Below are 15,902 nucleotides of genomic sequence, written 5' to 3'. Positions count from 1 at the left end.
GGCAAGGAACCCGGCACCGGCCCCACCACGACCCATCAAGGACTTAACCGAATCTCCGAGAAGCTTTGTGCCGAATGGATCTGCTTACCAATTCTTCAAAAGTTTTCTACGCAGGGGCGGGTGGTGTGGGACCCTGGACGATATATAATGGCGCCAGTGCCTCCGGGGATTGAAAATTGAAGACGGTTGAATATCTCTAATTAGTACATACATTCACATCGCATCCACCATGGCAGAGACAAACTACAAGTTCGAGGGATGGATGGGTCTCGATCCCAGTTCCGCCGACGGCAACATGGTCTGGCAGGAGTTCCAGCCTAAGGAGTGGGAGGGTGAGTTCTTTGTTTTGTTGTTTGTTTGAGAACCATTATTGTATCCAGCCACTGACCCATCCGGACAGAAACCGATGTCGATATCAAGGTCTCGCACTGTGGTATCTGTGGCTCCGACCTGCACACCCTCCGCAGCGGCTGGGTAAGTCTCTAGTTTTCTCTACAACGATACTCATCACAGACTAACCCTATTCACAGAGACCCACCCTATACCCCTGCTGCGTCGGCCACGAAATCGTCGGCACAGTAGTGCGCGTCGGCTCCAAAGCCGTGGGTGGCATCAAGATCGGCGATCGGGTCGGCGTCGGCGCGCAGAGCGACTCGTGCGTGAACCGTCTAGGTGACTGCGAAGAGTGCGCCTCAGGACTGGAGCAATATTGCTCCAAGAAGTTCGTCGGCACGTACAACAGCACACATTACAACGGCGACAAGTCGTATGGCGGGTATGCGCTGTACAACCGTGTCCCGTCGCACTTTGCCATCAAGATCCCGGACGCGATTTCCTCTGCGGATGCGGCGCCGATGCTCTGCGGTGGTGTGACCCTTTTCAGCCCGCTCAAGCATAACGGCTGCGGGCCCGGTAAGCGCGTGGGCATCATTGGCGTTGGCGGACTGGGACACTTTGGTGTTCTGTTCGCTAAGGCGATGGGTGCTGATAAGGTGGTTGCTATCTCGCGCAAGGAGAGCAAGCGCGAAGATTCGATGAAGATGGGCGCAGACCTGTACATTGCTACTGACGACGAGCCGGACTGGGCGAGCAAGCACTCGCGTTCGTTGGATCTGATCGTCTGCACCGTTTCGTCTACGAAGGTAAGATACATATTTTCGAGTCACCTATTTTGGTTGGAAGCAAAACTGACTCCAAAAAAGATGCCCATGACTGACTACTTGGGTCTGCTGCGCACCAACGGTAGTTTGGTGCAGGTCGGTCTGCCCGAGGACGGCACTCTGTATGCCCCCGTGCGCAACCTGATGCGCCGCCTCAAGGTCGAAAGCTCTCTGGTTGGTAGCCCGAACGAGATCCGCGAGATGTTCCAGCTGGTCGCTGAGACGGGTATCCGGCCCTGGGTGGAGGAGATCCCGATGAAGGATGCCAATAAAGGCGTTGTGGACATGTGGGCAGGCAACGCGCGCTACCGCTATGTGTTGGTCAATGAGGAATAGATACTGTACAGTAGAAGTTTTATAGATTATAGATGATGAAATGTGATGATTTAAGTATTAATGGTGTCTACATAAGGCTGTAGAAATCTTTAACATTTGCCGAAGCCTAGGTATTCTTTATGGTCCGTCATCAGAAAAGAATTTGAAAATTGTTAAAGCCTTTTTGTTTTGGCCATTACCCTCTCCGTGAAATGCCTACCAAGAATAAGGCCATCCGTCAATGCTTTCAATGTTTTCCATAATGTACGCCATTAAGTATGCCTAGCGTTAGTTAGCGTTCAGCTCTCTAGCAGATTATGTAGGAAGAAAACGAAAGGAGAATCTTACCTCGGTAGGGACATCCACCAAGCCAACCACGCTTCCCGCATCATCGGCACTCATAATAGGCAGATTAATAAAGATATTGCCCGGGGGAGGATTGGTCGACTGCATAGCCGTCCACGCATCTTGAGGGTCGACCTGCGGAAGATATCCATCAAAGTTGGCTGCCATCCATTCCGCTGACTCGAGTATGGTCGTTAGGTCCAACGAGTACTGGTCGAGCTTATCGAGTCCCGGAACTGGTTCCCAGCTACCCCAATATTGGGGCTCGGTAGACTGGTATTTGATGAAGAAGTAGGCCTTGCCGTTACTATCACACACGCGAGCGCCTGAAAGCTTATCTAGCTCGATATCGCAGGGCGCGGTACCCTGTACCGGTTCAGTTCGCGTAGCGATGAAGACCTGCTCGCTGACCCAGCATATTCCAGCAGCAGTAGACCACATGTAAGTCATCACACTGGTTCCGAGTAAATCAAAGATGCTGTTTGAGATTGGTTGCGCAAAGGCGCCATTCTTCATCACGCTTGGAGCGCTCGTTAACAAATCAGCCCAGCCGTAGTCCTGGGCATTGGTTGGAGCCGTATTCAGGGCATTTTCTGCCACCTGCTGAGTGCTAAGTTTCATCACCTGGGTTGCGTTGCCCACAACCTCACTAATGGTGGCATAACTGTTGATTTCATTTTGCAGACTGTAGTGGGAAACAGGTTAAATTGAATGGATAGCCAAAAATGGGGCGAAAGACTCACATGGACGCAGCATTGTCTTGAGCCAGCGTAGTCAAACCACTCAGAGTACCAGATATTCCGGAAATTGTGGCCCCGGCAGCCCCGGCAGCTTCACCTAAGGGTCCTAGAAATGCCCCAAGTGCTCCTAGGACCCCCAAAACCATAGATCCAGCGCCAGAACCCTATTCAAATCGATTAATTGAAGTCCACTCTTGTAGTCAGACTCAGAACCTACACCTGAGATATCGTGAGTGGTAAAGTCCAGAACGATTTGCATTGCGTTTGATTGGAACTGATTCAGATCGTCATCAAGTAGACTTTGAATACCTTCATTCCAATCAAATAGGTTCCGCGAAGCATAGAGGGCAAAGTCAATAATTGGTACGTTTTGCTTGTCGCCACCCGTGCACTGGGCAATGTCGTCAATCGAGAGTGAACAGTCACCAGACGCTACTTCACAGGCAAAGTTTCCAATATTTCCAGCCATCGCGGCTAGGTACTGCATGAAATCTGCATCTTGTGGAACTGCGGCTCCGCTGTAATAGTTCTGTGGATAGAGATCTGACCTATGGTCCGGGTTTATGTTAATCAAGCTGGAAGGAAAACTTGATGCTTAGCATACTAACCAAGTCTCCATCCAGTAATCCATATCATATGTTTGCCAGGCTGAATAGTTCATGTTCCCTTGAGCACATAGTGCGGTTTTGTCGGTAGCCTGCCAGGGTGCGAGACTAAGTGTGGTAGTGCTCGTGCTCGTAGTAGTGGTTGTAGGTGTGGTCATTGACGCCACGCTGCTTATGGCTGGTCTAGATGTACCACCAAGTTCACGACCATAGATTTGGCCTGGTAAAGCAGAAGCCCGAACGGCTAAGAGAGAATGTCAGGCACTATAGATCTTCCACAGAGATCGGGACATGACAAACCCATTAGACTCAACCACAAGACAGAATGCATGATTGAAATGCAAGTGGCTAAGCTGATCACAGAAAATGGCTAGGTTTGAAATGGAAGCAGTAAACAGTTTGACTCAAGAGGGCTTGATGTGCTCTACCTCGAGGATTTTGTGGCCTTTTATATTTAAATCCACTAGCTACAAGGATACTGCTTCGCCATGTTTGAAGGATTCTATATTTGACAACATTTTCATCCCAGGGTGTTGAGGCGAGCATTGACTCTAGCTGAGTATAAGGCTGAGCAGCCAAGAGTGCCTTGACCGGAACGTTAGTTAGCTGCTCGTGGCTTAGAAACTAGAAACCGCGCCAAGCAGGGTCCGGATTACTCTAGTCACACGAGCCCATTCCAAATTAAAATTAGCGGGACTCCTCAAGCGACGATAAAGCCAATGGCTGACCATATAATTTTGGGCCGAGCCTTGTAATTATCTCCGCTTCCGTCACCAATCCCTCGAACAACCCTGTGCCAATGATTCTAGTTTGCGCTGCCGCAAGTCTACTAACCGGTGTGACGTACTGCACATAGCGTCTAGGGATCCACGGCTAGATACTGAAGTGTCCTGAAATTAATTTTCCATTGACATCTTTCTAGGGTTAATACTTCGTTTTCTTGAGCGTTGCGTTCATGGAGAGCCTTGATTGGCGACAGCTTTTGCTGATACAATATAGATTCGTTATTGCGATAACTCGGTGTTGGTATTATTCCTCGATGGACCTGCCCGAGTCTTTAGGGGCTATCGTATCAGCCTCTATTAATAACCGAATATCGGCCAAGGGATGCCTAATGCTCTAAGAGGTAAGAACTCCTGAGAAAGGACAAATTCCAATGCCAAGGCGTGAATACGAGGAAATGCTTTGACGACCAATCAGGCGTCCCACAATAATTGGCGGCTCAGCTAGCTAGAACTAATTTGGAAGAGGTAGACAGCTTTATTATTGGCTAACGCGGTGCGAAACTAATTTAAGCTGCAGGTACGCGCGGGGGAGTTCTGGGGGCGGAGTCTCGAAATAGTATGAAGTGGCGGAGTTTGCCAAGATACTTTGCATTTGCAAACAGTGTTCTACAGAATGGCCATTGACTTGGTCTAGACTACCCCTAGAGAAAGCTAAGTTATTTTGTTTTCTACATATACTAGGCTCGTGCTGCTCCAGACAGATAAGGTAATGATATATCATCTCCCTGGAAGAGATAGCTATGCACATGCTCGGCGGTAGCATCATTTATTCCAATTTATGCGCTTCTTGTGAGACAACGCGCATCGGGCTTGAAGAGCTCTATATTATTTCATCTGGCAAATTGGAATCATGATAATTGGAAGATCAGTGATTCGTAGTGGCCATATATCTGGACACTTGTGTTATATATACCCGCGTTCTCAGCAATGACATATGAACTAACCATAGGCAAAATCCGTCCACCTTGGTTACCTCAATCTCCCCACTGAACCAAGCGAAGACCATTTTTGCTCTTGCAGGTTCAAGGACTTATTGGTGAGATTCTGAAACTCAGCAGCGAGAGAGCAATTAATGAACGCCGTGGGCACGTTGTGTGGCTAAGCACGTTTGGTCAAACGAGATGACATCTTATTTGACACGCATAGCCTTGTACATTTAGCGACACAAATATGGGCTAGGGAGCAAAGATCTGCCTAAGAGACGGTAGAGCTTTCAATCATTCAGATAGCAGCGATTTTCCGATATTTCTGTCAAATGATTATACGAATCACGAGTTGTGGCACGCTTTCCACCCGCATAGCCTTCAGATTCTAAGCTATAGAGAAGAGCTCGAAGCTCTACTCTAAGATTGGACGGTATCTTTAGAGCGGATGGCTGGGCTAAGAAGGCTGTAGATTGTTTTGAGCAGGGTTGCCGATGGGACGAATGTCATCTAAGGAAAATCACCCCTCTCGACTAGCATCCAATCATGCGCTCGCTATGGCATATGAAGCCGACAGCCAGGTTGGCAAGGCAGTCGAGCTGCTTGAGCATTTTGTCAAGCTAGAATATAGTCCTCTATAAAAGCTAGAAGGCGGAATGATGGAAAACAAAATCCAATAAAAAAGCATGATATATTATTACGATTACCTATTATATAATTTGCAAGTGAAAAGAAACCCAAACAAGAAAGCCTCCAAAATGGGACCAAGCAACTCCGTTCTCCCGAATACAATGTTACCCGCATTCGGACAGAAACAGGCGGGTCAGAGAATCAACATGCAGAGGTCAAAAATACACACGAACACCAAATAATCAAAGAGGACGCACAAGCGCCCCGAGTTTCTTTGACACCTTTTCCTGCTTGATCCACCATCAGACCGAGACAGAAGCCAGGGAATCAAAGAGACCAGAGGCAAACACTGCTTTTGGCTGTTGGCTGGTTACTGCCTGTAAGGAATTTACAGGAGAGCCATGAAACCAGCAACGACAGCGACGAAGCCCATGGCGGGCTCGACGATGGCACCGGCACCCTTGAAGGTGGCGGGCTGGGCGGGGGCGCTGGGACGCTCGGACTCAGCAGGGGAGACCGGAGCGGCAGCAGCAGGAGCAGCAGAGTGAGCAGCAGCAGGGGCAGCAGACTCGGCGGGAGCGGCAGCAGCAGGGGCAGCAGACTCAGCGGGAGCGGCAGCAGCGGGCTGAGCAGCAGCGGGCTGAGCAGCAGGGGCAGCAGACTGAGCAGCGGGCGCCGCAGCAGCGGGAGCGGCAGCAGCGGGCTGGGCAGCAGGGGCAGCAGACTGAGCAGCGGGAGCAGCGGGGGCAGCAGACTGAGCAGCGGGAGCAGCGGGAGCAGCAGACTGAGCAGCAGGAGCAGCAGGAGCAGGGGCCGCAGACTGAGGAGCGGGCGGCACCGCGGTCGGAGCAGCCGGGGGCGCAGTAGCGTTCTGGAAGCTAACAACCTCGCTGTTCACGATGGTCTTGACGAGGGTGACGGAGCTAGTCTGGGTAACCGGGACGACCTTGGTCGTGCTGCCCTCGGTGATGGTAGTCGAAGTAACTGGAATATCGTTAGCATCAGGAGTTCAGCAACGCTTGGGCTGCATAGAGCTTACCAGGGCAGGAGGTGGTCACAATGGTGATGGTGGTGGACTTCTGAGGCTTCGTGGTCACCTTGGAGGTAGTCGTGGTCGTGGGGGTGGGGCACGGAGTAGTGGTAGTGGACGGCGTGGTCGAGGGCTTGGTGGTCGTGGTGCACGGGGTAGTGGACTTCTGCGTGGTCGTGGTCGTGGTGGGAGTCGTGGTGGGGGTAGTCTTGCACTCAGACATGTGCCCATCCGGACCCATAGTCCACTTAGGAGCACCAGCAGACGCCTGGCTCTCAACAGGAGCGGCCGCGACAGCAGAGCTAGCCACATCCTTCTGCTGCATGACACCAGCGAAGGCCGGGGCAGCAAGCCCCAAAAGAGTAACGAAGCGGACCATTTTGGAAGAGATAACTTTTCACTGAAAAAAAATATCCGAATAAGCAGGGCAAAGGTAGAAACGAGTGTAAGGTGAGGAAGAGTAACGGGAAAAAGAAGAAAAAAGAAGATTTGATGGACGAGCAAGGCTGGAGTTTATATGCTCGTCCGGAGACAGTGTTCCATCACCCCAGGAGCCCACCGACGACAAAGTCAATGACGGATTGGTTGACACAGTGGTGTCGAATGATACCTGAATGGGGAGGTCAGCTCATTGGGCTGTCTCGAACAGCAATGGGCAGACCTGTTCCACAAAGCTCCATCTATGGCTGAAAGCAGGAACTGTGAGGGCTGAACCGTGGGTGGCAGAGGCACCACTGGAGGTAACTGAGTGAAATTTCTGCGCAATGATACTTGGGTATGGCGTATTGGGATGCAAACGTGACATTCAGCAGTTCAGCAGCCCACCAAAGCTCCACAGATCAACCCAAATGCGGAAAGACATGGGATGGAAGCTTGGACCTTTCGATCCTGGAGCTGGTGGGGTATTGAGCTGATTGGAGACCAAGCAATGCCAATAATAGCCAGTCTGCCTTTGCTTCTCTTCGAGTCAAGATCCAGTAAGCCCCATGGGCTGAAAAGATATGAGCTCGAATGGGAACATGAACCACGGTGACAGCTTGCCCACACTGGCAGGGCCCGGCCGGATGCAGCTACTTTTCGGACCATGGTCGATGGCCTCACCAGGGCACTGGTGTGAGCCCAAAACCAGATTCCCATTTGAGTCGTAGAAAATGCTGCCGGTGCCAGCCGCAAGTCCAGAGTGCAAACATTTGTTCTCTCCCGCAAAAAGATCGTCAAGGCATCCCGCAATCGAGGGCGCTAATCGGAGGGTTTCCCTGATACCTGGAATGTGGGAGACAGCATGGCCCGGCGCGCTTGGTGTTCCCATTGGGCGGGTAACACCCGAAGAATGTGAACACCACGCCAACACCTATTCGGATCGGCCAACGTACATCTCGGACGGGAGGCCCCCAATTTGGCTAGAGGTACGACTACCACACTCTGTAGTAGCAGCGAGTTGACCAGCAAGTCACCTAAAATTGAAGTCAATGACGATGATATTGTCCATTTGCGCTGAGATTGACCCATCCTCCCAAGGACCAAGGAGGAAAAGGGCTCAACACACGATGAATCCGGAAAAGTTGATCCAATCTTAGAAACACAGCGCTGGCACTGCACCGTCGCTGACGGGCAACCTTGGGACTAGCCACTGGCGCAGCAAGTGGGAAGTCTTGTCATCATCCAAGGCCCCAGGGGAGTAGGCAGCAGGAACATCAGACAACCCATTTCCGCAACCGGCAGGGAGAGTCAGGGAGCAAATGTCTCGTTCCTCCGTACCTGCAAGAAGCACCTAGTCAGGCCACAGTCAGGCCATCCACTAAGGCCGTTTTCGGAGACGTCCTATCACGTGATTAGGGTAAACGCGACCGCGGCGCGTCCATTTGTCGACTCACGCGACTGGCTGAGATGCTCGGTTCGGTCAACACAACACCTTCATTTACTGTTTGCGCGCCCACCATGCCTCACTCTATATCGCCGCCTGGTCAAGATGACGAGGTTATGCCAGATGCTCCTGCTGCGACCGAGAATGACACTGGTGTCAAACTAGAGGACATGTTCAACGATGACGAGGACGAGGAGTTCCCAGCATCGAGTGCACCAGATACAAAGATGGAGTCACCACCATCAGAGGAGTGAGCCACAGGATAGCCAATCTGCGCAGCAACTCGTCCACTGACCTGCCACTTTGTACAGGGTCCCTGCCCCCGCACCGTCCGGTGTCGATACCGATGTCATGCTTGCCTTTTATCAGCGACTATTCCCATTTCGATACCTCTTCCAATGGCTGAACCATGGCATTGTACCGACTCGAGACTTTGGGAATCGAGAATTCGCGCTCACGCTCCAGAATGATGCCTATCTTCGTTACCAATCGTACCCCACCGCCGACCTGTGAGAATATTCGCGTCAAACCCCCTGGAAATTCGCGAGCTGACAGCCTCAAACACAGGTTTCGCAAGGATATTCTGAAGATGAACCCCTCCCGATTTGAGATCGGACCTGTCTACAGCACCAACCCGCGAGATCGCAAAACACTTCGAGGCGGTCAAATGAAGCCAGTCTCCAAAGAGCTGGTATTCGATATCGATTTGACAGATTACGACGATATCCGGTCCTGCTGTTCGAAGGCCAATATCTGTGCGAAATGCTGGGCGTTCGTGACCATGTCAATCAAGGTGATCGATGGCGCTCTGCGCGACGACTTTGGCTTCGAACATATTCTCTGGGTCTACTCGGGTCGACGTGGTGCTCACGCCTGGGTCTGTGACCCGCGTGCGCGTAACTTGTCAGATGAGCGACGAAGAGCCATCGCTGGCTACCTCGAAATCGTGCGGGGAGGATCATCAAGCGGCAAGCGCGTAAACGTCAAACGGCCACTACATCCGCACATCCTGCGCAGTCTCGACCTCCTCAAAAATAACTTTGCCCAGACCACATTGAGGGACCAGGACAGTTTTCTCAGCGAGGAGCAGGCAGAACGCCTCCTGGCGTTGCTTCCGGATAAGACGTTGAACGATTCGCTGCGCAGGAAGTGGGAGTCCTCTCCTGACCGTCCCAGCACCAGCAAATGGGCGGATATCGACGCCTTGGCCAAAACCGGAAAGAGCAGCACATTGGATCCCAAAACCCTCCGAGACGCCAAGCAGGACATCGTCCTCGAATACACATACCCGCGCCTCGATGCCGAAGTCAGCAAGAAGATGATCCACTTGCTCAAAAGCCCCTTCGTGATTCACCCTGGCACTGGTCGTATTTGTGTACCCATCGATCCTCGCAAGGCCGAAGAATTCGACCCTCTCTCTGTTCCTACGGTGCTGGAGCTCCTGTCGGAGATTGATGCGTACGATGCGCAGAACCCTGCTGGTACCGCAGAGGCCGATGCCGCTGATGTGGAGGGTAGCACGGTGAACGACTCGGATATCAAGGGCGGGCGCAAGATGCAGGACTATGAGAAGACGAGTCTGAAACCCTACATTGACTATTTCCGTTCGTTCATTGCCAACTTGCTCAAGGATGAGCGGGCTGGGAAACGCGAGCGTGACGAGGCTGGTCCACAAATCAAAGCGGATCCGATGGAATTCTGATCTGGATTTGGATCCAGCTATTGTCAAGAATCATGACCTCATGCTTATTTCGTTCATCTCGAACTGTTGTGGGTCCGGCGCATTCGAGGCGTTTTTTGGGGTCTTACTCGATGGAGTGATTCTGGGCTGTTTATAATTTTTTAATGGCATGGCACACTTCATCTTTCAAAACTACAAAATTTGCGACCAGATGTAGCATAATTATTCCACCGTGGTTTTCATTTATTTGGAAGAAGAAATATTGGTACATGTGAGATCGTGCGAGCTGACAGCGCCATGGCAGACCACCTCACTGAAAGGGAGAGATGAAAGTTGGAGATGCAAAGAGAAAGAATTTCTGCATGCCCTTAAATTCAAGTCAAGAAAATAGGCCAGGAGGGTTATAGAAGTTGGAGAGACCGGGAAATTCCCAGCGCTTTACGCACCAAGGAAGTTCTTAACATCTAAAAAGCAAGGTCATGTTAGCAACTGCTTCAATAATCGAACATTTCAGGAAAACATACTCTCCAACCACCGCATGTACTCCTTCTGCTCCTTGACGGTGATGTAGTCGGGAATCATGTTGGCCAACTCGGCGTTGACACCACGCTCCTCCAGGAAGCGCTCAAAGTTGGCCTGCAGGGCCTCATCCAGGTTCTCGAAAGGAGGGCCGGCGTACAGGCTCTGGCGGGCCCAGTCCTTCTCGGCGGTCTGGGCATTGGCGAGATCGGCGTTCTGGAAGTAGGAGACCTCTTCGATCTGGAAGACACCATCCTGGACCAGGGTCTGGATCAACAGAGAACCACCGTTGGGCTTCTCGACGGAGACGTTCACCCGGGCAGGGAAGCCGGGCTCTGCAAGGTCAGCCCACTCGCGGTCAGCCGGCGAGACACTGTCCTCGGGGTGCTGGGCAACGGCGCCCTGGCCTCCACGCTGGTTGACGGCCTGGTGGCCCTGGAAATCCATCTCATCGCCCAGACCGGTGTCATCGAAGTCCTCCTGCTCGCTCAGGTTCTGGATATCGGCGACGGTGAAGGTGACGCGAATCCTGATAATAGCAATGCATTAGTATCCACTGGCCGGATCAATTGGAATTAGGGGAGACATACTTCTCGTTGCCAAAAGACTTGGAGAGGGCCACTTCCTGCTCTCCGGCAACATCCTTGACCGTCCAATTTCCAGTCTGCAGAACATAGTCGACATTCTGCGCCTGATCCTGAAGGTCCTCCAGACCAGACTCGTTCTCGTGCGTCAATTCGTTGTCAAGCTTGGCGATCAGCTCGGCGTCCCCTGTGACAGATTCCAGACATCAGTATGGTGTTTTTTTCTTTTCTTTATAGCTGCTGGAAATTTCAAGCCGGTCTAGTAACTTGGGGGAAAAAAGTTCTGCAACCACCAATGAGAGCCACATCACATCCTTACTTCACTTACCCTCAGCAGGAGATTGTCTGGCGATTGCAGAGGTGGAGAAAGCAGCATAGGCAGGCTTGATCGCCTTCGATGGCTGGTACAGAGCGGGTTTAGGGAGGATGGACACTGGGCGCAGAGCCGCGCGCGATAGGCCGAGCGAGCGCGACAAGGTGCGCGGGACAGAACGCGAGATGGTACGGAGAGATAACATTGTGAAGCGTTGATGGATGAGAGAGTTCGGGATTGGGAGAGTGACGGAAGGAGCTCGACAGCCGAAAAAGAGAGCTCACTCGATGGATGATGTCACATGACCACCCCAAACAGAAACTATACACGGCACACTACAGGGGATACTGTATATGGTTTCAGAGCAGTGAATATGGATTAAATATAGTCGACAATGACTTCAATGCACCATGCGCCTTGCTGTCCAGAACAGATGAATCATGACATGCCCTTGGGAGGAAAGCTGGACGTCTGTTTTCCTCCGTCTTTCGTAAATCGCACAAATTTCAGTGTGCTCAGACCGGACCAGTCTCCATTCCATGATTTTAGGGCTGCGAGCACATCTCCGTCACCCAGGTCCGGCATCCAGAATCCGGTCCGGAATTCCCCTTCCTCCGTATCCGTCCGCAGCTTGAGCGTCTCTTCCCGCTTGCTGGGCGGCCGCCCTTTGCGCCGTTCTTGTTGGAGTTGCTCGATCTCGTCGGCATCTCGGTTGATATATCTGTCATCGTCTTGGTTAGACAAAGCTTGTTCGGGTTTAATGGCGGCCTGACATACTGGACTATCAATTCAGCCATTTCGTGGTCTGATAGCGGCTTGTCTGTATCTTGCACCGCCTCGTAAAGATGTCCGATCCTCTCCACTACACAAAAATCAGTATATCCTCTCTGGAATGCGTGCACGACGGCTCTCACTGTATGGCTGTCTGCCCTTGAGGGTGGATTTGGCGTGGCGGGACAGTCGATCGTCTCGAGCACCCGCTCGTCTTAGTCGCTGGGCATCGCGACTGTTCTCATTCAGCGAGTCGACTTTACCCCTCTTCTTGGAGATCTTCTTGTGCACTTTCTGCAGTGTCTTGGCCATGGTGAGGGTGGGGAGTGGTATGCGGACTCTCTGGAGTGCGGGCTGGACTTTTTTTTCGGTTGCGCCTGCAGAATCGGGCGGTGAGTCTCCGATGGCCACCGCCCATCGTTCCATCGCGTCTGGCGCGTCGAGGACCATGAAACAAACATTCCAGTGACGCTGGGCCATGGAGCTATTTCCTCGGTAGCTTTTCTCCCCGTTGTTTCTTCTTTTGTTCTCTATTACCAGCGGCCGTGTTTTCTCCCACCCTCCCCCCGTTCGCATGTTATCGTTTGTCCAGTAAACACGAGGTCCCCAGCCTGTGCCTCGACCGGTGCCCGCCATGGGTATCAAAGGTACGTTGACCCCTGTGCTCAAGGGAGGGCAATTGGACCACTAACACCGTATAATAAGGACTTCACGGTCTTCTGAAGTCCATTCAAAGACCGTGTCATTTAAAGAAGTTCAGCGGTCAGACCCTTGGGGTCGATGCATATGGATGGCTACATCGTGGGACCGTCGCGTGTGCCGTGGACCTGGTCTTGGACAGACCAACAAGGAAGTACGATGCTCGGACTTGTCTAAGTCGACCTTAAGACGCTAACTGTATGACAGACATATTGACTTTGTGCTCAATCGCGTTCGCATGCTTCTCTATTTCGGGGTTACGCCATATCTCGTGTTCGATGGCGACAACCTGCCCAGCAAATCGGGCACTGAAGAAGATCGTCATCGGCGGCGACAAGAGAGCAAGGCTCTGGGCCTCGAGCTGCAACGCAAGGGCAGGATGCCGGAAGCCTACCAGGAGTTCCAAAAGGCCGTCGATGTGACGCCGTACATGGCCCGTCAATTGATCGAAGAGCTGAAGAAGATGGATGTCAAGTACGTGGTTGCGCCCTACGAGGCAGATGCCCAGCTGGTATATCTCGAACAGCAGGGGATCATCCATGGAATCATTTCCGAGGATTCAGACTTGCTCGTGTTTGGGGCGAAACGACTGCTGTCTAAACTGGACCAGCATGGTGACTGCATTGAGATCAATCGAGCTGAGTTCACTGCGTGCCGGGAGGTCAGCTTAGTTGGATGGACCGATGCCAATTTCCGTCATATGTGCATTCTCAGCGGGTGTGACTATTTGGCAAATATTCCCAAGATGGGGCTGAAGACCGCCTACCGCAGCATTCGCAAACATAAAACCGTTGAGCGAGCGCTCCGCATGCTTCAATTCGAGGGCAGTTATCAAATTCCTCGCGACTATCTCGCCAACTTTAAGCAGGCGGAATTGACCTTCCTCTACCAACGAGTCTTCTGCCCCAAAGCGGGAAAACTGGTGACTTTGTCCCCTCCAGATGATGATGTCAATTTGGACGAGCTCCCGTTCATTGGAGGCGATGTGGCTCCGGAGATCGCCGCCGGGGTCGCTTGTGGTGACCTGGACCCGACCACTAAAGGGTTGATTGAATTGAAGCCGGTAGTTGCAAGTAAATTGCCCTTGGGCGTTCAACGCCGCCAGACCCTGGGGTCGGAGCTGAAGCCAAACAAGCCGATCAATTCCTTCTTCACCCCGAAGCGAACGCCTCTGGCCGAGCTGGACCCGAACAGCTTGACTCCGTCTCCGAGCCAGCAGCGACTCTTGGAGCGCAATGCGAACAGCTCCTGGCAGGCCAACTCAGCGCCCTTACGCTCCAATAGCGTGAGTCGGTCTGGTCCGCTTCGGGCATTCTCAGACAACCAAGGTCTCAGCCCTATGGTGCGAAGCGTTGAGAGACCTTCGTTTCTGGCCCAGGCCGCGCGAGCTTCTACCCTACAATCTACTAAGCGGCAGCGACTCTGTTCTGATGCCGATGACGACTCGCTACCTGCTCGTCCGAATTTACGCAGTCGTTTCTTCGAACAGAGCCCGGGCCAATCCAGCCCCAGCGGACAAAAAGTGACACGTAGTAAGAAACAGCGCAAGTCGACGATGGATGTCTTTTCTGATGAGGTGGCCGAGGACATTTTTGCTGGCATTCCCGACCCTACTGAAGAAAACGAACCTGTGGATGCTCGAGATGAGAGCAAGCTCCAGGCCTCTGAGACGAACGGTGAAACTGCAGAACCTCCTGCGACTGAACCCGTGGATGGTGATTCATCAGCGGCCGATCAGGCGAAAGATGCGGAGGTGTCGAGCGACGTGGGCCGGGATTCCCCAAAATTCAACCGCGCTCTCGAGTACCATGTGACGCGACAGAATTCGACCATCCTGTCCAAGTATGCCTTCCAGTCGGAGCCACAGCCATCCGTACCTGTTTCTCGACCCGCTCCAACCAAGATCCCTGTGCCACAGTCATCTCGTAGGGGACCTGTCCCGATTACACGTCGCCCAACGGCTCAGCGGCAACGGCTGACACCCTTGCAGCGGATGGGACACGCCGCATTGACTCGGTCGAACACCATCAATCTGCCCACCAAGCTCCGTGACGCTGATTCCGCAGAGCCTCCGACAGCGGCGCCAGCTCCGCCCCAGAAAGCATCCTCCTTCACCGTTGGCCACGGTGCTCAAGGCAGTGAAGACCTCATTGTCCCGGACAGTGAGGACGAGGAAACCGAGGATACAGCACGAACCCCGGCGCCTTTGGACCTCAAAAGGTTCTCGTTTGTGGCGCAATAAGCATATGCATTTAGTTTTGGTATTGGTTTAGGGAGTAACTATCATTGGCCTCGGGATTATTGGATTATTGGATCATTCTTGGCGAGCCGCTTGCACTTTGACCGGGTGGCGAATATTGTTGGAGGATTATGTTTTATTTTGTTGTGGCGTTGGAAACATGAGACACGGCGGGTGTTTGGGCTCTTCGGGCAGCATTCGGATGATCATTCATACTGTGTGGATTCTAGGAGTAGAAAGGAGGCTGGAGCAATCAATCCACGGTCCGCGGTGGGACCCAAAGCTTGGCCTGATCGACCCTATCCCCGAATCGAGTTAGCGTGGCAGTGCTGGTTGCCAGGGAACCCACACCGTAAACAAAGGTCGTTGGCCCAGCCTCCTCTATTGCCCAACTACCCGACTCCATCCCCAGCCTCCAAAGCTTCATGCGATCAGTGGTGGACAAGATAGCGTAACGTGGTGTGCTTGGTGTCCTTCGCTTCCAGCTACGAATCCCTTTCTCTTTCTCTCTCTCCCTCCTTTTCTCCCCATTCCTCTCCTTCCGCAATCTCCATCTCTGACCACTCTCAAGAATCCAGTATAGGTGCGATCCGGATTCCACGGAGATTTACATCTTCTTCGAAACGTCAAGAACAATCCGTTCCGTTCCTATCTCCACATTCTTCTTCATCTTCCTCCTCCGCCTTCCATTCCAGCGAA

The 15,902-nt window shown here is 52.4% G+C and overlaps 8 protein-coding genes across 8 annotated transcripts; 3 read left to right on the top strand and 5 right to left on the bottom strand.

Annotated features, from left to right (window-relative positions):
- Window positions 1–229: 229 nt before the first annotated feature.
- Window positions 230–1,496, top strand: N7474_005700 (NAD(P)-dependent alcohol dehydrogenase; the record flags this gene model as incomplete). Its single annotated transcript, XM_057197115.1, has 4 exons — window positions 230–332; window positions 401–474; window positions 531–1,142; window positions 1,203–1,496. The coding sequence occupies 4 exons, from the start codon at window positions 230–232 to the stop codon at window positions 1,494–1,496; spliced, it is 1,083 nt and encodes a 360-aa protein (XP_057054511.1).
- A 294-nt stretch (window positions 1,497–1,790) lies between these two features.
- Window positions 1,791–2,441, bottom strand: N7474_005699 (uncharacterized protein; the record flags this gene model as incomplete). Its single annotated transcript, XM_057197114.1, has 1 exon — window positions 1,791–2,441. One exon carries the CDS (start codon window positions 2,439–2,441, stop codon window positions 1,791–1,793), a length of 651 nt encoding a protein of 216 aa, XP_057054510.1.
- A 246-nt stretch (window positions 2,442–2,687) lies between these two features.
- N7474_005698 (uncharacterized protein) lies at window positions 2,688–3,029 on the bottom strand (the record flags this gene model as incomplete). The annotated part of the gene is made up of 1 exon (XM_057197113.1): window positions 2,688–3,029. The coding sequence occupies one exon, from the start codon at window positions 3,027–3,029 to the stop codon at window positions 2,688–2,690; it is 342 nt and encodes a 113-aa protein (XP_057054509.1).
- Window positions 3,030–5,891: 2,862 nt separating this feature from the next.
- On the bottom strand, window positions 5,892–6,912 carry cspA (putative cell surface protein; the record flags this gene model as incomplete). Its single annotated transcript, XM_057197112.1, has 2 exons — window positions 5,892–6,487; window positions 6,543–6,912. 2 exons carry the CDS (start codon window positions 6,910–6,912, stop codon window positions 5,892–5,894), a joined length of 966 nt encoding a protein of 321 aa, XP_057054508.1.
- Window positions 6,913–8,471: 1,559 nt separating this feature from the next.
- Window positions 8,472–10,099, top strand: N7474_005696 (DNA primase subunit PRI1; the record flags this gene model as incomplete). Its single annotated transcript, XM_057197111.1, has 3 exons — window positions 8,472–8,647; window positions 8,709–8,906; window positions 8,965–10,099. The coding sequence occupies 3 exons, from the start codon at window positions 8,472–8,474 to the stop codon at window positions 10,097–10,099; spliced, it is 1,509 nt and encodes a 502-aa protein (XP_057054507.1).
- A 417-nt stretch (window positions 10,100–10,516) lies between these two features.
- N7474_005695 (MAM33 family protein) lies at window positions 10,517–11,699 on the bottom strand (the record flags this gene model as incomplete). Its single annotated transcript, XM_057197110.1, has 4 exons — window positions 10,517–10,542; window positions 10,603–11,126; window positions 11,188–11,368; window positions 11,510–11,699. The coding sequence occupies 4 exons, from the start codon at window positions 11,697–11,699 to the stop codon at window positions 10,517–10,519; spliced, it is 921 nt and encodes a 306-aa protein (XP_057054506.1).
- Window positions 11,700–11,932: 233 nt separating this feature from the next.
- N7474_005694 (translation machinery-associated protein 16) lies at window positions 11,933–12,577 on the bottom strand (the record flags this gene model as incomplete). Its single annotated transcript, XM_057197109.1, has 2 exons — window positions 11,933–12,270; window positions 12,409–12,577. The coding sequence occupies 2 exons, from the start codon at window positions 12,575–12,577 to the stop codon at window positions 11,933–11,935; spliced, it is 507 nt and encodes a 168-aa protein (XP_057054505.1).
- Window positions 12,578–12,899: 322 nt separating this feature from the next.
- On the top strand, window positions 12,900–15,206 carry N7474_005693 (putative exonuclease; the record flags this gene model as incomplete). The annotated part of the gene is made up of 3 exons (XM_057197108.1): window positions 12,900–12,912; window positions 12,971–13,118; window positions 13,172–15,206. 3 exons carry the CDS (start codon window positions 12,900–12,902, stop codon window positions 15,204–15,206), a joined length of 2,196 nt encoding a protein of 731 aa, XP_057054504.1.
- Between the last annotated feature and the right edge of the window lie 696 nt (window positions 15,207–15,902).

Source organism: Penicillium riverlandense (genome assembly GCF_028828495.1).
Source record: "Penicillium riverlandense strain IBT 135883 chromosome Unknown utg000003l_segment0_segment0, whole genome shotgun sequence".
Classification (NCBI taxonomy): Eukaryota; Fungi; Ascomycota; class Eurotiomycetes; order Eurotiales; family Aspergillaceae; genus Penicillium; species Penicillium riverlandense.
The sequence above is the reverse complement of the archived record's forward strand: the minus strand, read 5'-3'. Positions and strand labels throughout refer to the sequence as shown.